This window comes from Molossus molossus, unplaced genomic scaffold (genome assembly GCF_014108415.1).
Source record: "Molossus molossus isolate mMolMol1 unplaced genomic scaffold, mMolMol1.p scaffold_m16_p_3, whole genome shotgun sequence".
NCBI classification, from domain to species: Eukaryota; Metazoa; Chordata; class Mammalia; order Chiroptera; family Molossidae; genus Molossus; species Molossus molossus.
Window position 1 is genome coordinate 95,293,509 of NW_023425366.1, and position 22,956 is coordinate 95,316,464.

The window sequence follows — 22,956 nt, forward strand, 5'->3', positions numbered from 1 at the left end:
GGAAAATTGTGAGAGCCTGGAATTTTGGGGTAAGGAAGTTATTGTGTAATGCAAACTGCTTACTGGGACATAAGCTTTTCTATAACTAATGGCATTAAAAATGCCATAGTTTTGCTTAAGATTCAGAGAGTCCTGATTCCCTGCAGGAGTGGGGAGCATCCAGCCCACGGGCCATGTAAGGCCCTCAAAATCAATACCAGCTAACATCACACACTTCACAAAATTAGCCTGACCAAATATAGCAGGCTAATTTTTAAGTTGATAATTTTGTATGGTCCTTGGCAGAAGAAAGGTTCCCTACCTCTGCCCTAGGGGATCCCTGATCACTTTGGGCTCAGAATTGTCTTTTTTTCTCTTTTGGCAAGTAAAAGTTCACCATATGTGGAAAATAGACAGCTTCATTATATTGATTTTAAGACTTATAAAGCTATTGTAATAAAAACAGTATAGTTTTGCAGAAAGGATAGATCTAAATCAATGGAGCAGAACAGATAGTCTGGAAATAGACCCACACATATATGATCAATTAATTTCTGAGTGTTCAGTCTTGGGCTCCCCTCTTTTGTCCCTGACAACCCCTTCCACTACACTGTCTCCTTTAGTGACCTTATCTAGTCTGTGGTATTAATTGCCATTTTAAAAATTGAAGTATGTTTGACATATAACAAATTTAAGGTACACAACACATTATTTGGATACATTTGTATATTGAAATATGATTGCCATTGTAGCAACAGCTAGCACCTCTATCACATCACATAATTATCATTTCCTTTTTGTGATTGGAAAAATTAAGATCTAATCTCTTAGCAAGTTTGATGATTAAATACTGTATTATTGTCTATATTCATTCTACTGTGCATTAGATCTCCAGGACTTATCTATCTACTAGTGGCAATTGCCTTCTATATATTAACAATCTCAAATCCATAGCTCCAGTTTAGTTGTCTCTCTCACACTCAGATATTCAACTATTTACTATATATATCCACTAGAAAATCTTGAATTCAATATAGACATATGTTAATTTATCTTCTCTCTCAACCTGTGTGTTTCCCAGGTTTCACCACCCAAGAAAATAGCACCACCATCATTCTTGCTAATAAAAATACATTAATAAAGAATATTAACTCTACCACCAAAACATAACTTTTCTGAGGGTAGAAGTCACTTCTTTAGTTCACTGATATTTCTTTGTTGTTGTTAATCCTCATCCGAAAATATTTTTCCATTGCTTTTTACATAGAGTGGAAGGGAGGGAGAGAGAGAGAGAAACATCAATATGAGAGAGACACATCAATGGGTTGACTCCCACATAACCCCGACTGGGGTCAGGGATCGAACCTACAACCCAGGTAGGTGCCCTTGACTGCAAATCAAATCTGAGGCCCTTCAGTCTGCAGATCAATGCTCTAACCGTTGAGTCAAACTGGCCAGGACATATTTCTTGATCTATCATAGTGATGGTAAAGAGCAAGCACATATTGAATATATGTTGTATGAACTACATTGAACATAAATAATACAAGCAATGAAGTAACTCTGGAGAGTCATAAACATTCTTAAGACCATTTATCCCATTATAGAAATAGAACCAATGTTTGAGTATAATATATTTGTAATGCTGCCACAATTTTCAGAAGTTGAGAATATTATGAAACATAAAGTTTAAAATATACTGTAAACTATAATATTAGTCAAACATTTATGTAGTGTTAATTATGTGTAAGCCCCTCCCAGCCTAGGTGTCCGACAGCCAAGGGGACCCAAGTAGCAGGACGAGCTGTTAGGGGTTGGGGGATTCTGAGAAGGACAAACCAACCCCCTTGGTGTTTAGTCACTTCACCGCAGTTTGGTCATAGACACCCGGGTTGAGGGACCTGGAAGGTGCCTTCAGAAAATATGGCAACATCCTGGGTTCAGTTGTCACGGACTGCTCTTAGGGGCGCTAACTCTTGATCACATAAAATATGGAGCCCATCTGGCTTGTCTAGTCTCATCAACCACTTGCCCTGAAATAAAGCGGCCACTGCAGGTGGGTTTTTAGGGGGAAGACAGAACGGAGGGGAGATCGTGGGGAGCTTTCTTGCCTTTAAGAAAGATGGACGGGCCCTGGCCAGTTTGGCTCAGCGGTTAGAGCGACGGCCTGCGGTCCGGAGAGACCCGGGTTCGGTTCCCGCGAGGGGCACGTACTTCGGTTGCAGTTTGTCCCCGGCCCTGGTTGGTCGTGCGGGTGGCAGCCACTCGATGTGTCCCTTCATGTCGATGTTTCTCTCTCTCTCCCTTCCTCTCTCTCTCTCCCACTCTATCTGTACAAAAAATGGAAAAATATCCTCGGGTGAGGATAAAAAAAAAAAGAAAAAGAAAAAGAAAGATGCAGCACCTCCCTTTGCCCGGTGGCACAGCTCCGGATGATTGGGAAGCAGCTGTGCCGCGAGGCCAGGACTGGAGGGGCGTTGGAAAAGGCGCCTGCGCCTCCAAGTCTCAGTTGGCTGACTCTGGAACCGATCGACCGCGGACCTTGGCATGGTGGAGTTCAGGATTGTGTTCCTAGCTGTCTTCCCTCCGCGCCTCCAGAAGGTGAAATCCGGTCCCCAGCCCCAGCGGGAAGACGCTCACTCACACTCTGGCCAACCCTGGGGACAGCCCAAAGTTTGTGCCTTTAAAAAAGGACTGGAGGACACTAAAAAGTTAAGAATTGTTGTCTTCAGGTAGTACTATTATAAGTGATTTTTGTCTAATGCTTTTCAAAACTGTCTAGTCTCAACCTGTGTTTTCATCTTTCCTCTTTCCTTAGTTATATTATATGCTTATCCTCCTCCTTGGTTAGTATGTACAGTTTTTCATTCTCTTAGGTAGAGTATCCTCATCATCTGTTCTTTTATTGTGCCTTATTAGTCATTCTTTCATCTCTGTTACTCCCTGAAACTTCATCTGCCATCACTAGGAGGCAGTTTCTGAAAACATTCAAATGAACATTTTAAAAAGCATCTTATTTATTTATTTATTTATTTATTTATTTATTTATTTATTGTACGTGCCCCTAGTGGGAAACGAACCCAGGACTCTCTGGTCCTCAGGCTGATGCTCCAACCACTGAGCCAAACCAGCCAGGGCTCCTTTTAATTTTTTTTTAAATTTTTAAAAAAATCTTTATTGTTGAATGTAGAATGTATTATAGATGTTCCACATTTTTCCCTCATTGACCCCCTCCTCCCCACTCCTGCCCCCCTCCCGCCTTTTCCCACACTATTGTCTGTGTCCATTGGTTATGCATATAAGTTTTTTGGTTTATTTCTTCCCACCCCCCCCAACCCCTTTCCCTTTGAGGTTTGTCAGTCTAGCAATTAATTTGTACTTTTTAATCCCTTCAACTTTTTCACCCATTCCCACAACCCCCCTCCCATCGGGCAACCAACAAAATGTTCTCTGTATCTATGAGAATGTTTCTGTTCTACCTGTTCATTTTGTTTGTAGATTCCATTGTTGATAGATATGTATTCATTGCCATTTTGTGTGTTCATATATTTTATCTTTTTCTTCATCATTTCATATACTAACAGTTTGGTGATGATGAACTCCTTTAACTTCTTCTTGTCTGGGAAACTCTTTATATGGCCATTGATTCTAAATGACAGCTTTGCAGGATAGAGTAATCTTGGTTGTAGGTTCTTGCTTTTCATCACTCTGAATATTTCTTGCCACTCCCTTCTGGCCTGCAAAGTTTCTTTTGAGAAATCAGCTGACAACCTTATGGGAACTCCCTTATAGGTAACTAGCTGCTTTCTCCTGCTGCTTTTAAGATTCTCTATTTGTCTTGAACCTTTTGAATTTTGATGATGATGTGTCTTGGTGTGGGCCTCTGGGGTTCATCTTGTTTGGGACTCTCTGTGCTTCCTGGACGTGTATGTCTCTTTCCTTCACCAAGTTAGGAAAGTTTTCTGCCATTATTGTTTCAAACAGGTTTTCGATTTCTTGTTTTCTCTCTTCTCCTTCTGGCACCCCCAAGATGCGAATGTTGACACGCTTGAAGTTGTCCTTACACTATCCTCATTTTTTTTTCTTCTTTTTTCGTTTTGCTCTTCTGATTGGGTGTTTTTTGCTTCCTTGTATTTCAAATTGATGGTTTGCTTCTTGGCTTTACCTACTCTACTATTGAATCTGTGTAAATTATTCTTTATTTCAATTAGTGCCTCTTTCATTTCTGACTGTGCATCCTTCATTTCTGACTGGTCCTTTTTAATGCTCTTTAGGCCCTCACTAAGTTCCTTGAGCATCCTTATAAGCAGTATTTTGAACTCAGCATCTGTTAGGTTGCTTATCTCCATTTCGCTTAGTTCTTTTCCTGGGGTTTTGTTCTGTTCTTTCATTTGGGACCTGTTTCTTTGTCTCCTCATTTTGCCTGCCTCTCTGTGTTTGTTTCTGTATATTACTTAACAAGAGGTATGGGGCTAGCTGAGACCAGATGCTGCTTGTTTGAAAGAATTTAGGAAAACCTGAAGCAGGATCCAAGACAGGCCATTCCTATGGTTAAGCAAGTGGCAACAGCTTGGGTGGGCCTGAAAGTTGGGAGGGGCGGGGCCTCAGGGAATCACCAGGGTGGGGCAACTAGTGTGAGCCAGGTTGCTGGAGTCCCAGATATGGGGGCTGTCTGCTGCCCCAGGGAAGGGCTCACCAAAGGAACAAAGGCCTCTGACAGCATGTTTGTCCTGGAGAAAGCCCCCTCTCCAGCCCTTGCTCCAATGCCAAACAGCTCAGTTCTTCCCTATATGTCTCTGGTGTCCCTGGAGCTGCCTTCCCTCCAAGCTTAGAGGGAGCAAGTCCGATAAGTTTGTGCACGGACCCTTTAAGAGGAGCTGCCTGGGGCTCCAGCCACCTCAGCCTTCCTGAGCCTCAGTTCCCGCTGGTTTTTCCAACCAGAAGCTATGGGGACTTCTCTTCCTGGCACTGGAACCCTGAGCTGGATGCCTGGTGTGGGACAGGGACCCCTCAGTCCTCAGGGAGGACCTTCCACAGGTCACATTTAAGTCTTTTATCCATTATGAGTTTATTCTTGTGAATGGTGTAAGTTGGTGGTCTAGTTTCATTTTTTTGCATGTAGCTGTCCAATTTTCCCAACACCACTTATTAAAGAGGCTGTCTTTACTCCATTGTACAGTATTGCCGCCTTTGTCAAATATTAATTGAGCATGATGTCTTGGGTCCATTTCTGGTTTCTCTGTTCTGTTTCACTGGACTATATACCTGTTCTTGTGCCAGTACCAGGATGTTTTGATTACAGTAGCTTTTTAGTATAACCTGATATCTGGTATTGCGATCCCACCTACATTGTCCTTCTTTTTCAAAATTGCTGTGGCTATTCAGGGTCTTTTTTGGTTACATATGAACTTTTGAAGTATTTTTTCTAGTTCTGTGAAATATGTCATTGGTATTTTGATGGGGATTGCATTGAATCTATAGATTGCTTTGGGTAGTATGGACATTTTAATGATGTTAATTCTTCCAATCCATGAACAAGGTATGTGCTTCCACTTTTTTATATCTTCCTCTATTTCTTATTTTAATGTCCTGTAGTTTTCTGCAAATAGGTTCTTTACTTCTTTGGTTAAGTTTATTCCTAGGTATTTTAAATTTTTTTTTTTTTTTTCCCACAATGGTAAATGAGATTGTTTTTTTAGTTTCTCTTTCTGTGAGTTCATCATTGGTGTTTAAGAATGCTGTTGATTTCTTGATGTTAATTTTGTATCCTGCTACTTTGCCAAATTCATTTATTAAGTATGGAGATTTTGGATGGAGTCTTTAGGGTTTCTATGTATAATATCATGTCATCTGCAAAGAATGACAGTTTCACTTCCTCCTTTCCAATTTGGATCCCTTTTATTTTTTCTTCCTGTCTGATTGCTTTGGCTAAGACTTCCAGTACTGTGTTAAATAAGAGTGGAGAAAGTGGGCATCCCTGTCTTGTTCCTATTCTTAAGGGAAATGCTTTTAGTTTTTGCTCATTGAGTATGATGTTGGCTGTAGGTCTTTCATATATGGCCTTTATTATGTTGAGATATGATCCTTGTATTCCCACATTGCTGAGCGTTTTTATCAGAAATGGATGCTGGATTTCCTCAAATGCTTTTTCAGCATCTATTGATATGATCATGTGGTTTTTATTCATTTTGTTTATGTGGTGTATCACGTTTATTGATTTGCGAATATTGTACCAGCAGTGCGCCCCTGGGATAAATCATGGTGAATAATTTTTTTGATGTTTTGCTGGATCCAATTTGCTAGCATTTTGTTCAGGATTTTGACATCTATGTTCATCAGGGATATTGGCGTGTAGTTTTCTTTCTTTGTAGTGTCTTTTTCTGGTTTTGGAATTAGAATTATGCTGGCCTCATAAAACGAGTTTGGAAGTCTTCCTTCTTCTTGAATGTTTTGAAATAATTTGAGGAGAATGGGTGTTCTTCTTTGAATGTTCGATAAAACTCCCTCGTGAAGCCATCCGGGCCTGGGCTTTTGTTTGCTGGGAGGGTCTTGATTACTTCTTCAATTTTCTTAGTTGTTATTGGTCTGTTCAAGTTTTCTATCTCTTCCTGGTTCAATTTTGGGAGACTATGTGTTTCTAGAAATTTGTCCATTCGGCTTAGATCGTCAAATTTGTTGCCATATAATTGTTCATAGTAGTTGTTAACGATCTTTTGTATTTCTGTGGTGTCAGTTTTTACTTCTCCTCTTTCATTTCTGATTTTGTGTATTTGGGTTCTCTCTCTTTGTTTCTTGGTGAGTCTAGCTAAGGGTCCATCAATCTTGTTTATCTTTTTGAAAAACCAGCTCTTTGTTTCATTGATCCTTTGAATTGTTTTTGGGGTCTCTATGTCATTTATTTCTGCTCTGATCTTGACTGTTTTCTTCCTTCTACTTGCTCTGGGGTTTTCTTTTTGTTTGCTTTCTAGTTCTTTAAGTTGTGAGATTAGATAGTCTATTAGAAATTTTTCTTGTTTTTTTGTTTTTTTTTTTATCCTCACCCGAGGACATTTTTCTATTTTTTGTTCAGGTAGAGTGGGAGGGAGAGAGAGGAACAGAGAGAGAGAGAGAAACATCGACGTGAAAGGAACACATCGAGTGGCTGCCACCCGCACAACCGACCAGGGCCGGGGACAAACTGCAACCAAGGTACGCGCCCCTAGCGGGAACCGAACCCAGGTCTCTCTGGACCGCAGGTCGACACTCTAACTGCTGAGCCAAACCGGCCAGGGCTTGTTTCTTGATGTAGGCCTGTAGTGCTATGAACTTCCCTCTCAGAACTGCTGTCACTGCATCCCATAGATTTTGTGTTGTTGTGAGTTCATTTTCATTGGTTTCCAGGAATTTTTTAATTTCTTCCTTGATCTCCTCGGTTATCCATTCATTCATTGTTAATAACATGCTATTTAGCCTCCATGTGTTCAGATGTCTTTGCATGTTCTTGTGGCAATTGAGTTCTAGTTTCATGGCATTGTGATCTGAGAAGATGCTTGATATGATTTCAATCTTCTTGAACTTGTAGAGACTTAGTTTGTGTCCTAACACGTGGTCTATCTTTGAGAATGTCCCAGGTGCACTTGAGAAGAATGTGAATTCTGTAGTTTTGGGGTGTAATTCTCTGTAGATATCTATTAAATCCATTTGGTCTAGTGCTTCATTTAGAGTCTCTGTTTCCTTGCTAATTTTTTGTCTAGAGCATCTATCCTGTGGTGTTAGCAGGGTGTTGAAGCCCCGTGCTATGGTTGTGTTGCTGTCGATTTCTCCTTTGAAGTCCTCCAGAAGATTTTTAATATATTTTGGTGCTCCTGTATTGGGTGCATATATGTTTATCAAGGTTATATCTTCCTGTTGGATAGATCCTTTCAATATTATGTATTGGCCTTCTTTGTCTCTAGTTATGGCCTTCATTTTGAAATCTATTTGATCAGATATGAGTATTGCTACCTCAGCTTTTTTTCCTTTCCGTTTGCTTGGAAGATTTTTTTCCATCCCTCCACTTTCAACCTATGTGAGTCTTTTGTTGTGAGGTGGGTCGCTTGTAAACAACATATATATGAGTCGTGCTTTCTTATCCAATCAGCTACTCTGACAAGAAGAGATATTTCAAATACCAGTTGCACCAGGGTCCATCCCTAGACATTTGGATACAAGTAGTATGGATGGAGGGGATCTTAGTAAAATAATTTTTAAGCCCCTGTCTCCCTGTACCAGGTGATTCTTACCGCAGGGGGCGGGGTTTGGAAGTCACGTTGATTGGCTCAGTCGCATGCCCCAGGCGCTAGTGACTTGAGACCTCTACATAATTAACCCAACCATAGAGTTGCGAAGCCTCTATGGTTTCTAGAAGGTACGCAGAGGAAGATGCTGTACTTGGCACACGCAAGTGGGAGAGAGAGAGGTGCCGGAATCTTCTCCTTTAGTGCCCTCAGTTGGGGGTCAATGGAATCGCAAGCTCCGCACCAGGGCGGGCCTGGAACCTGGAGAGGGGAGCGCAGCCTACATGGTCGTTGCCAGAGGACATTTAGGACTTCCTGGAGCAGGCGCCAAGCCGGTTTGGGGAGAAAGAAGCTAGTGTGATGGGAGGGGTGGGTGCTGTGGGGAAGCCACGGTGCTCCGCCATGGAAGGTGTCAGGGCTCGGGGGTGCCCTCCATTCCGCCTCCACCCTTCCGGCCTTCTAGGGAAGTCACAGGGCGTTTACCGAGCGCCTTCCCGAAGATGCCAGCTTTTAAATATCTTCTGCGCTGTCATTTCTTCGGCATTAAGGAAGAACAGAATCTGGTGATTGATTGCCGGGTTAATACTCTTGTTTAGTTTGGTTTTGTTATAGGAGTAAAAAAGATATTAAAAGTTTAAGGGGTTCACATTATTGTGAAGTGGCATTTTAGATTCTGAGTTCCAAATGTACAATGTTCCCAGTAGATAATGTTCCCTTCCCCAACGCTGGAGCCATTATCAGGATGTTTTTGGAGTGCCTTGCTGCTTATGAGGCTTCATACACAACGTATTCAGGGAACGTGAACGTTGTGTGAGGGACTTTCTTTAAAATGCACTTACACAAAAAGCAAGGTTCACCGGTAGCCAGAAAAGCACAAGAAAGAAATTAAAACCACATGTATCCCAGAGAGTAACACTATTAAATGTATAATGTTTAAAAAAAAAAAAAAGCTAAAATGGAGGCCACAGTTTGGATGTAACCCTAGGCCAAGCATCCATAGCCGGGAAACTCAAACTTAAACTGCCCTAATTTCCCCTCAAATGCTGACTTTGTCCTTAAATGAAAGTTAAGCTTTCTTCATGTTGGGGTGACCTTGCATCTCCTTAGCCAATCAGCTACAAAGAAGTAAACTTGTACATTACTACTTCCCTAAAAGGAATGTAAGTTTTTAGTAACCAATCACAATGGAAAACAAAGTACTTCTTCATTCATTCTAGAGGAAGAAAAATAATTTTCTCTCTACCCTTCTGAGTTCGTAGCTGAAACCTCTGCAATAAAAGATTCAGAGAAAAACAAACAAATTTATTAACATATGTACCTCATGAATATACCCAGGGAAAAATGAGTAACTCCTGGAGTAGCTTAGAATTCAGGCCTAAATACCATCTTAATAGGGAAAGGGGAGGGAGGATGTAGGCCTCTTAGAGGAGAGTAAAAGATTTTTAGGAAAGATGAATGAGCCCTTAGAAGAATAGATGGGAGGTCTGATAGTTTGTGTTAAAGTTTGTCTGGGTGTGGTATTGACTTCTGTTCTCCTCTCCAGTGATAAGAGTCAATCTTCCCTGGTTGATGAAACTCCCAAGGAGGGATTTGACAGTTGAGTTCCTTTGGGAGGATCTGTCTTTAGGCAGATAAAGGAGTTCATAGAAAGCCTCTCTGCATTTGCTGTTTTTCAAGTGCCTGCAGCTCAAAAATATTCCAAAGGAGCTTATTTTGGCGTGGTGTATTCTGCTATCCCTCACATGCCTTACAAACTGAGCAGTAATTGCTGAGAACCCAATTTCTTAGCACTTTGAGTTTTGAAGTCTCCTTCTTTACAGTTTGTTCCTTGCTCAATAAAATATCCGTATAAAGCTGAATTTCTTTTTGACAGTAATTACCTCTTTGTGTATAATACATAGCCTGAAATCTGATAACTGTCCTAAAATAATTTTTACACTCTCTGAGCTGATTCTGCATGATGTAGAAATGAATGAAGACCACCAAAATAACAAGCAAAGGCTCTTCATTCAGAGCATGCTATAGCAAGGGAGTCAACCACCATCACTTGTGTTTAGCAGAGACTCACAGGCAGGGAAGGGAAAGTGTTACAGTGGAAAAAATGGAAAGCTGAAACATGCCCAGTTTGGAGTTGTTGGCTTGAGAAACCTGGAGCAGGTTAAATTAATAGAAGTGGGGGCATCCTATGTGATTGGGCCTGCAGGGAGCATGTTTGGCTTTCTCTATTGGTCCTTCTCTGTTGAAGAGGGGAATAAATGTTAGGGATAAGTCCTGATTTGGGGCCTGTTGCTGCATTGGTTGTGGTTTGAGTTCTGGGCTGGTTGCTGGTTAGAGTGCTATTTTTATAATAAGGTATTGCAGAGTATATTCTAGGGAGAAGGGGAGGGCAGGGCCACAGGTCCTTTTGGATATAGCTTTGAAAATGGATCTAGCTTCGGAAATTACTAAATAGACTCTTCTAGTGGCTCCTTTCATTTTAACACATATTCCAACATAAAACACTCTGACTTTGTATTAGCTGAGGTTTGTTAGCCCTGTTGGAATTCCCAGAGTTGCCTAGTGAGAGAGGTTCAAATGTGGGCTGGCCTCAGTTGTTTGTTATCCTTTTTTCTCCTTCAGCTTAGCCTGGTGGCCAGGATCCTGCCCCATCTTAGAAACCAGGCCATGGAAGCTGTGTTTCTGACAACTGGATGGAAGGTAAGCTGGGTTCTCCGCTTCCTCAGTATAGTCCCTGTGGCTGGGCGATGGTTTTAACATGTGTTTAACTCCTTTGTGCAGGTTGAGCCATCTTTATCAATCTGGGGATTTTTCTTTCTTTGGAAGGTGATGTAAAGACCTTAAACTCTGAAGTTCATACAGGTTCAAATCCATGTTCTGTTTTAGATGTGTTATCATCAGCAAGTTACATAAGCTCTCTGGGCCAGTTTCTTTATGTGTAAAATGGGATAATGGTGGTACCTGTAGCAAAGAGTCGTGAGGATTAAATATAATAAGATATGTGGAGTACTTTGCATAGTATCTAGTTACATTTTAAGCGTGCTAAGTTTTAGCTATTGTAACCATGTTTTATTGTTTTTGTTGGTGAACATTATTGTGTACCTACTGTATATTTTATGCTGGGAGATAAACTCTTACCTGAAGGAGTTTATAAGATGTTTCAAAAGGTAGATATATAAATTCTTATAATACAGGGGTAAATTCAGATCTGTTAGTACTAAAGGATATAATGGAAGCCTAGTTATTGAATTTGTAAAATTATGGCAGGTGATTATAAGAAACTGAGTTTAAAAGTAATGGACAAGTTGGGAAGCCACTGTAACGATTTTAAAAGAACATTCTTGATCAGGAAGGAGGGAATTCAAGTTGTATGGATGGACCACCATATTGCTCCAGCATGTCTGCATTTTCTGAGGGATCTTGAAACTGACTGCCTTCTCAGCTTTATTTCCAGTCTCCCCCCAGGAATGCATAGTGCTCTTCTGATCCTCCATTTTTTTGTATTTTTTTGTTGTCACTGTCCACAGGCAAACTCACTTATTCATATTTTAAGACTCAACTAAAAAATCATCTTCTCTGTGAAAACCTCTCTTACTTCCTACATTAACTACATTATTCTTGCCTGTGTCCCCAAGTTGGCACGCGTGGGTGGGGGTGAGGGGGAGGGAGATTGGCAACAGTTTAGAACAGTTTCAGAGGAGCTATGGAGGCCTAATCTAGATGGTGGGTTGTGGAGAGATTGCAGGTGAATGTGTAGAGTTTTCTTTGCAGAAGCTGTCCAATAAGGGAAAAAGAAAGAGTAGAAACCAGAGGGGAAGCAAGGTGCAAGGCACTTTTTTAAAATTCTGTTTTTAGACTGACATCCCTCAGAAGAGGGGATGGGGGGTGGGGGGGTGGGAAGAGATAAACCACAGAACTTATATGCATGTGTGCATGACCAATGGACATGGACAACTAAGCCGGGGACAGGGTGGAGGGGGGGTAGGGTGGGGGGTGCCAATGGGGTAAAAAGGTAAAATATCTGTAACAAAAAAATAAATAAAAATTCATATAAAAATAATAATAATAATAATAAAATTCTGTTTTTATTGTTTTGAGAGAAGGAGGAAGTGAGAGGGAGAGAGAGAAACATCAATGAGAGAGAAACAACAACATTGATCAGCTGCCTCCTACACACTTCCTACTGGGGATAGAGCCCACAACCCAGGTATATGCCCTGACTAGCAATCGAACCTGCAACCTCTTGGTGTATAGATTGATGTTCAACCACTGAGCAGCACCAGCCAGGCAGCATGGCATATATATGTGTGGCATATATAAGGATATATATGTGTATGTGCGTGTGCGTGTGTGTGTGTATATATATATATATATATATATTTTTTTTTTAATTTATTTATTTTTGTTGAAAGTATTATAGATGCCTCCCCCTTTTTCCCTATTGACCCCCTTCACCCCACTCCTTCCCCCTTCCATGCCTTCACCACACTGCTTTCTGTGTCCATTGGTTATGCATATATGCATATAAGTCTTTGGTTAATCTCTTCCTACCAATCCCCCTTCCCTCTGAGGTTCATCAGTCTGTTCCCTGCTTTCATGTCTCTGGATCTGTTTTGTTCATCAGTTTATTTTGTTCATTAGACTTCACATATAAGTGAGAACATGAGATACTTGTTCTTTCTCTGATTGGCTTATTTTGCTTAGCATGATACTCTCCAGATCCTTCCATGCTGTCTCAAAGAGTAAGACAGCCTTCCTTTTTTTCTTTTTACAGCTGCATAGTATTCCACTGTGTAAATGTACCACACTTTTTTTTTTTTTTTTATCCTCACCCGAGGACATTTTTCCATTTTTTTTTGTTCAGATAGAGCGGGAGGGAGAGAGAGGAAGAGAGAGAGAGAGAAACATCGATGTGAAAGGACACATCGAGTGGCTGCCACCTGCACGACCAAGCAGGGCCGGGGACAAACTGCAACCGAGATACGTACCCTTAGCGGGAACCGAACCCCGGTCTCTCAGTACCGCAGGCAGACGCTCCAACCGCTGTGCCAAACCGGCCAGGGCTGTAGCACACTTTTTTTATCCACTCATCTACTGATGGGCACTTGGGCTAGTTCCAGAAGGCACATCTTTTTTAAGAATAGGAGACATTTTAGCATTTTTGCTGGCTAAGGGGAAGGAGTTAGTAGAGGAATGAATGTTTAGGAAAGAACACTCCTGTGTTTCTCTATTTTCGCACTTCATTTCTTACACCAGATGTGGGTTTTTTTTCTTTTTTTTTAATCCTCACCCAAAGATATTTTTCTGTTTATATTTAGTAGAGTGGGAGGGAGGGGGAGAGAGAGAGAAACATTGACATGAGAGGGACCCATCATCTGGTTGCTTCCCACATGACCTTGACCAGGGCTGGGGACTACTTGCAACCAAGGTACATACCCTTGACTGGAACCGAATCCATGACTCATTGGTCCAGCGCTGACACTCCAACCAGTGAGCCAAACTGACCAGGGTCAGATATGGGTTTTTTCTACCTATCAACCAGTTGTGACACCAGCTAAGTGCCCTGCAATTTAACTCAATTCTGACACCCTATTTGGAGTTAGCATAGGACCCTATAGGTTAAGGCCTCAGTTTCATAAGACTGCCCCCTACTTCAGCTACCAATCACAAGTCCAGTTTGTCACCTGTGCTTCTGAATGACTGGCTATAAATTGGAGGTTCCCATGACCCCCTCCTCGGGTACCATTAATATGCTGCAGTGGCTCAAAGACTCAGGAAAACAGTTTACCTAGATTACTTATGTATTATAAAAGGACATAACTCAGGACATAACTCAGGAACAGTCAGCTGGGAGCGAGCATAGGGCAAGGTATGTAGGAAGAGGTACAGATCTTCCATACTATCTCCGGGCACACCACCCTTTCAGCATCTCTAGAAGTTCAGCAACCCATTTTGAGGTTTTAATGGAGGTTCATTACATAGATTTGATTGGTGAACTCATTGGCCTTTGATGATAGGTTTAATCTTCAGCTCCTCTCTCCCCCTCTTAGTTGGGGAGTGGAAGGGGTCTGAGAGTTCTAACCCTCTAATCCCATGGTTGTTCTCCTATTTTTAGGGACTTTCTAAAGTTGGTGTCATTAACATAAACTCAGATCTGGTGGAAGAAATGTATTATAAGTAACAGGACATTACTTTCACCTTTATGGCTCTGGAGCTTTCTCAGAAACTGAGGACAAAAGACCAGATGTTAAAAGATGCTCATTTGCTGTTATTTCTTTAGGAAATTCCTGGGGTTTTGGGAGCTCTGTGCAACGAACAGGGATAAAGACCAAATATACTTTTTTTTTTTTTTTTACAATATTACAAGGGGAAAGATAGAAAAGGAAGACTCATCATCATTGAATTCAGACCCTGGAGGAGACAGGAGAGAATGGAATCAGTGGCAGAGGAGGAAGGGCAACCTCTTCCTCTGAGTGAGAAGGAGAGGGATGGGTAAAATTGTAGGTAATGTTAGGGGAGGTGGTGGGGGGTGTGAGAGGAGTTAAAGAGCATGTGCCCCATGGCTATTTTCTGGGACATAACTGACAGCCTTTTGAAAGGAAGGTGAGCTCCCTGTCCTCACAGCCCCCTCTGATGACCTCCCGTAGGGTATTGACCACTGTATCGTTACCATGTTGATTTCTCCATCTTCCTCCACTGGATCATTCACTCCCTGAAGCAGGGCCCAGGACTGCTATGGGGTTGTACAGTTGTGTACTTAGCAACTTTAGGGGGCCCCATTACATAGCTGTGATGTTAGTAGTGTCCTTAGAGTTGAGCATTCACAGCCTGAGTTGTAACCTTTATTTTTATTACTGGCATATTGCATGAAGGTTAATACTTATTGGCACTTAGTGAATGTTTCTTCAAGGAACAAGAGTAATAAATATGTAGAGTACCTCTGAGGGGGAATATGAGAGCAAGAGTTGTTAAGAATCATTAAGGCCCAACTGTAAAACCAAATGTACAGAGGTAACTTGATGGGAGAGTAAGCTATTTCATCCCCTGGCACCTGTTAACCTTCATGTAAATGCAGAGAATGCAGACCATTGAGTTGGTCAGGTTCAGGAGACAATAAAAGGAGGGGCATTCAGATGATGGTGAGAGGAAGTCAGGTTCAGTAAGGATGAAAAGAAGGCCTTGTAATTTGGGAAATTCTGGTGTCTGTTTCCAGAGGGAGCTACAAGAAGCTCAGGATGGGGGTGACTAGTCCCTATTACTGAGCACCTTTGTTCTGCACAAATACTCCCTGAATCCACACAATGTCTTGTAAGAGAAAGGAGGGTGGTGGCAGACAATCAGGCACCTGCTCTAAGAGCTGCAATAGCATATGAATGAGACACCTTACTTCTCTGCCCAGATGAGGTGAACACATGTTTGCAAATGGAAACATCTACTTTGTACAGTGTGCTGAACACTTGATCCCTCTGGATATACTCTCCACTCTTCCATACTTTGGTCTTTGCCCTGGGAGGCTGATCTTTATATTTACCATCAGAGGGCTCCCGTCCCTCTGGCTTCTGGTTGTTTTTTGTTTTTTTTAACTTCACCTGAGGACATTTTTCCATTTTTTGTTCAGATAGAGTGGGAGGAGGAGAGAGAGAGAAACATTGACATGAAAGGGACACATCGAGTGGTTGCCACCTGCATGACCCAACTAGGGCCAGGGACAAACTGCAACCAAGGTACATGCCCTTAGTGGGAACTGAACCCGGGCCTCTCTGGACCACAGGCTGATGCTCTAACTGCTGAGCAAAATCGGCCAGGGCTTCTGGTTGGCTTTTGGCAATGGAATGGTGGAAGTCAGGGGACCAGAGGCTTGGAGGAAATTAATGTCAGGTGTTTATTCCCACAGCTTCCTCCCTACTAGGCTACTGAATGACAGTGGCTGCATTTCTCTAAGGCCCTGGTTGCAACCTAGTTTTCTCTCCAACACTTTCTGGATTCTAATAATCCCTCGCCTGCCTTCTGCCTCAGACCTAATGGGTAATGGTTCCCCAGCATAACCAGCTCCTGCAGGCTGCAGCAGGCCCTGTTGGAAGCCTGTCCATTCTTTTGTGACTGGTCTGCACACTAAAGTATCCTCAATGACCTCATATGAGTGTGTTATCTTTTCCCTATGTGAACCCAGACAGAAAAAAATATATCATTTATAAAAGGTAGTGTTGTATAGAGCAGAGTTTGGCAAGCTGACCTGGACCTGGTAGTAAAGTTTTATTAGAACACGGTGATGCCCATTTGTTTTCCATGGCCTTCTTTTTTGTGCTACAGTAGAGCTGAATAATTGCAGCAGAGACCAAAGGGTCTGAGAAGCCTAAACTATTTACCATCTGGCCCTCTAAAGAAAAAGTTTGTTGACTCTAGCATAGGAAAAAAAAGAACACATCTGGCTTGAGAGTGGGAAGACTGAAGTTGATCCCTGAATCTGCTTACTAATCGAATGAGCTTGGCCAAATCACTTTATCTCATCAAGCCTGATCTATAGAATAATAACAACAGCTCACAAAGTTATTGTCTGAATTGAAGCTATACTTAGTCGCTGTGTTTTCAGGATGTAGCTATGTACTTCATCAGAGAAGAGTGGATTAAACTTGACTGGGCTCAAAAGGACCTCTACAGAGATGTGATGCTGGAGAATTACAGAAACATGATTTTATTGGGTAATGATTTGGCTTAAAGATTTGCCTTTGAGTGTCTACGCTAATCCTCAATCCCTGTTCTGCAATTCCAAAATCAGAAAAAACGCTGAGAATCAGAAATGTTTTCATAACTCATTTGGCTACAAGATCCAACCTGAAGTCATCTGGTGGCTGTGCCTGACTTCATCCTTCGGGAAGCTATCATCCTTCCTTTTCCCCTTTGATCTTTGTATCTGTATATTTAGCATCAGAATTATCAGTGTGTTTGGCAGGGGTGGGGAACGTCCAGCCTCTGGGATGTATAAGGTCCTTGAAATCAATACCAGCTAACATCACACGCCTCACCAATTAGCCTGATCAAATATAGCAGTCTAATTTTTAATTCAATAATTTTGTATGGCATGAGAATGATGTTATAAATAACCAAATGGCCCTTGGCAGAAAAATAGTTCCCCGCCCTGGTAAAGGTACAGCTCCAAATCCTGTTGAGGTTTGGTGTAGTATACAATAGAAAGTCACCTTTCTAAAATCTGGAAAAATTTGAATCCTGAAACTCATCCTTTTCAGGTTTTCAGATAAGGGATTATAGACGAAGAAGTTTCCTTTTGTTTTAGAGTTCATTTCCCACCACCATTGGCCTCCACATCAATGACGTCTTAGAGCTGAAAAGTCTGTGGCTGATTGGATTCCAAAGGCTAGCTTATTACTCTCTAGAAATGTCTTCTTTCTTTTCTCTGGAAATGGGTTCCTTCCTTATGTGCAACATCACAGTTGCCCAGGAAATGATTTTTAACTGACTTCATTTCTGAACCTTCACAGCTTCTTTGTTCCCAGGAGCCAGACTTTCTCTTAATCCAATGCAGAATGTCCTACTGTGGGAGTTTCCTGGATAAATAGTTTTCTTTTTGGGGACAGATACTTGACTCCCACACTGACACTCTTAGCACAGTGTCTGTCGTAGGATTATTTACCCACCTCTGGATTTTTAATGTTTCTTTTTCTTTAAAAAATTACTTGAGCATACTTGAATACATGGAAGCATAAAGGGAAGGAGAAAGTATTTAGGAGTAACACTATTAATATTTTGGAGTATTTCCTTCATTTTATTTTTCCCTTATGCTTTAAAAAATGCAGCTGAGCATATTCTTTGTATAATTCTATAATCCCTTAAAACAACATTATAGCATAAGCATTTTCCCTGCTTTATTAAAAGCCCTCATAAATACAGTAAATGGTCTTAATGTAAATCTGTTGTATTATCCATAATATTTAATCATTTTCCCATTTAGCGATGTTAAGTTTGGCTTTGTGTGTTTATCATTTTCTATATGATAACATTCCAATGAGTACTTCTGACTATAAATCTTTATATTAATTTCTCATTATTCCCTAAGATATATTTCTTGGATTGGAATTTTGGAGTTAAAGGGTATGGTACTTTTAAGTCTCTTAATATATACATATTATTAAATGATTTTTCAATAATAGAGTAGAAAATAAAGGTTATTGCAGGCCCACTGCTTAGAAATAACTTGTCAACATTTTGGTTTACTTTTTCCTAGTCTTTTCATATATATGTATACTTATGTACATATACACACACATATAGTTTTAAAATACAGAATTTGGATCATACTTTATATGAGTTTTGAATTATATTGTACATGAGTTTTGTGTTCTGCTTTAAAAATATACAAGGAGCACTTTTCTGTTTTAATAGATATTTTTTGAACACATGGATTTTTAATGTGTGCCTAATACTTTTTCCTTTATTGTATTAATGTGCTATGCTTTAATTATTCCGCTATTAACATTTAATTTATTTCCACTTTTGCATTGTTACCACTCTGCTGAACATCTCTGAAACATTAATTTTTCCTTAGGCTGTACTTCTAAGAGTGCATTTACCACATCGAAGGGTGTGACTATCATTCAGGCTGTCAGTAAAGGTTGCCAGATTTTCACAAAGATTGTGCAGATTTTTATTCTCAGGAGCCCTTTTGATTATTGTCTTTATCTCCTTGCTACCGAAGACCCAAAGGGGTTAAACTGAGCTCTAGAACATCTCTCTATAACTCACTAACCACCACGTCCCATTTACTTCCCCACGAGTAGGATTTCAGATTCCTAAACCTGAGGTGATCTGTCTGCTGGAGCAGTGGGGAGACCCATGGATCCTGGATCTACCAAGAGCTGGGAGTAGGAAGGCTTCCAGTAGTGCTTGCCCAGGTGGGTGAGAAGACCCAGTCAAGCAGAAAACATAAAGAGGAAGGGAAGTCACATTAATGAAGCCTCTTCTGTGTCCCAAATACTGAGCCAGGTGTTTAGCATATATTCTCCCACTTTTTCATCCCTACTACCCTCTGAAGGTAGTAGTAATACCATCAGCCCCATTTTCCAGATGAAGAAACTAATAGCTTAAGATACATATCACACAGAAGATTGCTAGTTGGGATTTGATTTCGAGTCTGCAAAGTTCATTCTCTTTTGTATTAAAGCACTTCTCTGAAGCATCTTCTGGTGTTTACTGACAGCTCTTATGCCAGTTCTGCTGCTTTATTCTACCCTCATTACTTATCCTTGCTCTCTACTTCCTCTTGTTCCCTGGCTTTCACTTTGTTTTTTGTGTTACCTGATGTTTCTTGATGGTACCTACTTTTTCCTAATTACTATGTCTTGTTGCTACTTCTGCCCTTTTCCACATCCCTCTCTTCCAAGGTTTCTCAGTTGAGGCACTTTGACATTTTGGGCTGGATTATTCTTTGTTGAAGGGGAGCTGTCCTGTGCATTGTAGAATGGTTAGTAGTATTCTTGGCCTCTACCTATTAGATTCTAGTAGCACCACTCCAGTTATGACCACCAAAAATGTCTCTAGATATTGTCAGATGTCCCCTAGGAAGTAAAACCACCCCTGGTTGAGAACCACTGTTCTGTTTTGTTGGCTTTTGTACCTACTTCTCTCTGGTTCCTTTTCTATTCTGTCCTAACACTTTATTTTTAAGTTCTTTTCCCCAGAATTGCTTAAAACATGCTTATTTAGACAGTATGAGATACCCTTCTCTTACATTTATGTGACACTACTGAGTACCTATATTAAGTTGCTTTTTCAGTAATGGTGAGGGGTTCATTCAATTCTCACATTCTCTAACACACTCTTGTGCATTTTTTAGTCAGTTAGTTGATGTCAAGAGCTCTTTCAGTTATAAAAGCTGAGAGTCCTATGAAAATCATCAGAATTTTGGCCTCTTTAGTATGATGATGTAACTAAGTGAGGATTTCTTAGCTTCGTTTGAGTGTCTCATATAACAAACAGTTGGCTTCTTTTCCCTTTTTCCTTCTGTACTGGACAGGTCATTTATATATTTTCTTTTTGTTTCACTAGGTTCTGAAGCCAGATACCAGATGATAAAGCTAACTCCAAAGCAGAAAATTTAGAGTCATGTAAGTTATCAATGGTAAAGCAGAAGACGGCCATAACACCTACAGACAAGTTACATAAATTTAACAAATTTGTGGACATTTACAGAGTTGCACTCCCTGCTGTTGGTAATGAATGCAACCAGGACTTGCTTCAAAATCTTAATCTTTTGCAAGATCAGATTGCTGAAACAAGTAAGAATCAGGGCAAATGTGATGAGTATGGAAACCCCTTCAATCAGAGATCATTGCTTTTGAGGCATGAGCCAATTCTTACAAATGCAAAACTTTATGAATGCAGTGAATGTGGAAGAGTCTTCAAGCGTCAGGCAAATTTTGTTCGACATCAGAGAATTCACACTTCAGAGGATCCTTTTGAATGCGACATATGTGGGCAAGCCTTCAAACAGAAGTCTGCTCTTAATGTCCATAAACAATGTCACCCTCAAGAAAAGCCATATAAATGTCATGAATGTGGAAAATATTTTCGTCAGATGGCCTATCTTGTTGAACATAAAAGGGTCCATACCAAAGAAAAACCCTATAAATGTAGTGAATGTGAAAGAACATTTAGTCAGAATTCAACCCTAATTCAACATCAGATAATCCACAGTGGAGAAAAACCCCATAAATGCTTTGAATGTGGAAAAGCCTTTGTTCGGAATTCAACCCTTAAGAGCCATCAACAAATTCACAGTAAACAGAACGCTCACAAATGCAGTGAATGTGAAGAATCCTTTGGTCAGAATATAGATCTCATTCAGCATCAAAGGACCCATACTAAGGGGAAATTATTTGAATGTAGAGAATGTGGACAAACGTTTAGTTTTAAGTCAAATCTTCGTCGACATGAAGTCATTCATAATGGAGAGAGACCCTATAGATGTGACAAATGCGGGAAATCTTTCAGTTGGCACACAAGCTTTATTAAGCATCAGGGTACTCACAGAGAGCAGGTAGCTACCTGACTACTCAGAAGAGCTATAATTTAAAGACTGGAACTTGCCATGATTGCACATGTGTATAATTAGGTTGTTTTATGAAAATTGATAAGCAGGAGCTGAACTGTTTTTTTCTGTGGGGGCCCTCATTTAATAGGTAATCTTGCTGTAGTCCAGAATTACTTAAAAGAAAATGTGATAGGCTGTTGTGTCCAGTGTCCCTTGAGTCCCTGTACTTTCATTCACCCAAGTCAAGTTAAGGCAGATGGGAGGTGTGGTAGCTTTGCTTTGTGGTCCCCCAGGGTGGAGATCACTTAATTGTGAATGATTTAAGAATGCCTTCTTGGCCCTGGCCAGTTTGGCTCAGCGGTTGGAGCGTCAGCCTGCGGTACAGAGAGACCCGGGTTCGGTTCCCGCTAAGGGCACGTACCTTGGTTGCAGTTTGTCCCCGGCCCTGGTTGGTCGTGCGGGTGGCAGCCACTCGATGTGTCCCTTTCACATCGATGTTTCTCTCTCTCTCTCTTCCTCTCTCTCCCTCCTGCTCTATCTGCACAAAAAAATGGAAAAATGTCCTCGGGTGAGGATAAAAAAACAAAAAAATAAAAAAATAAAAAAAGAATGCCTTCTTGGTTTCACACAGAATAATGACCTGATATTGATAGGCTGTTTAAAAGTAAGTGCTACTCACTAGTAGCTAGTGAGGAGTTAAGAATTACTAATATTTTAAAATAAAATTAGTGTGCTACTCTAGCAATTTTCTTTTTATTTTTTTATTTTTTTATTTTTTTTATCCTCACCCGAGGACATTTTTTGTTCAGGTACAGTGGGGGGGGGGGGGGCGGGGGAGAGAGAGAAACATCGATGTGAAAGGGACACATCGAGTGGCTGCCACCCGCACGACCGACCAGGGCCGGGGACAAACTGCAACCAAGGTACATGCCCTTAGCGGGAACCGAACCCGGGCCTCTCGGGACTGCAGGCTGATGCTCTAACCGCTGAGCCAAACAGGCCAGGGCTACTCTAGCAATTTTCAATCTTTTTCATCTTATGGCACACACAAAGTAATTACTAAAATTCAACAGCATACCAAAAAATAAAATTTTTACTGATTTGACAAAATAATTAGGTATTTTGATTCATTCACACTGGATGGTTATTGGGGAAAAGACATCAGTGCATCTGACTTAATAGGTATTGCATATTTAAAAAAATTCTTTCGGCACACTGTGTTCCGCAGTACACTGGTTGAAAATTGCTGTGCTACTACATTCTACTGAGAGTCAGTGTTTATAGCAGATGCTAATGGTTCCCTGCTCCTGTTCCTCTGGCCTAACCCCTTCTGTGTGTTTCATCTCCCTTGCACTGTCTTCATCTCTTGGTCTGCAGGCTTTTTCTAAAACCGTGAAAGGCCACACTGTTCTCTGGGTGTCACTAGCACATCCTGGGAGCAGGCCTTACACAATGCTTGATGGGAATTGGATATCAACCAGATTTCCCTCCCCCTAGGTGAACTATCTCTGAAGCATGTGTTATATACTGTTTTCAGATTTTCCCATGGGATTACTCACATTCAACCACATGGCAGCTGTTTTATCAGCTGCCTCCCCTTATCTGTGTCTCTTCATTCTTCTACCAGTGTTTCAACACCTCTACTCACAAGTAATGGCTTGTACTCAAGCAGTGTCAACA

The 22,956-nt window shown here is 41.0% G+C and overlaps 1 protein-coding gene across 1 annotated transcript; it reads left to right on the top strand.

Moving 5' to 3' along the window:
• Positions 1 to 8,734: 8,734 nt before the first annotated feature.
• On the top strand, positions 8,735 to 21,294 carry ZNF789 (zinc finger protein 789). The gene is given in 6 exon segments (XM_036279707.1): positions 8,735 to 8,797; positions 10,854 to 10,931; positions 16,807 to 16,930; positions 19,025 to 19,138; positions 20,292 to 20,327; positions 20,330 to 21,294. Coding segments are annotated over 6 exon segments (1,380 nt in total).
• The last annotated feature ends 1,662 nt before the right edge of the window (positions 21,295 to 22,956 follow it).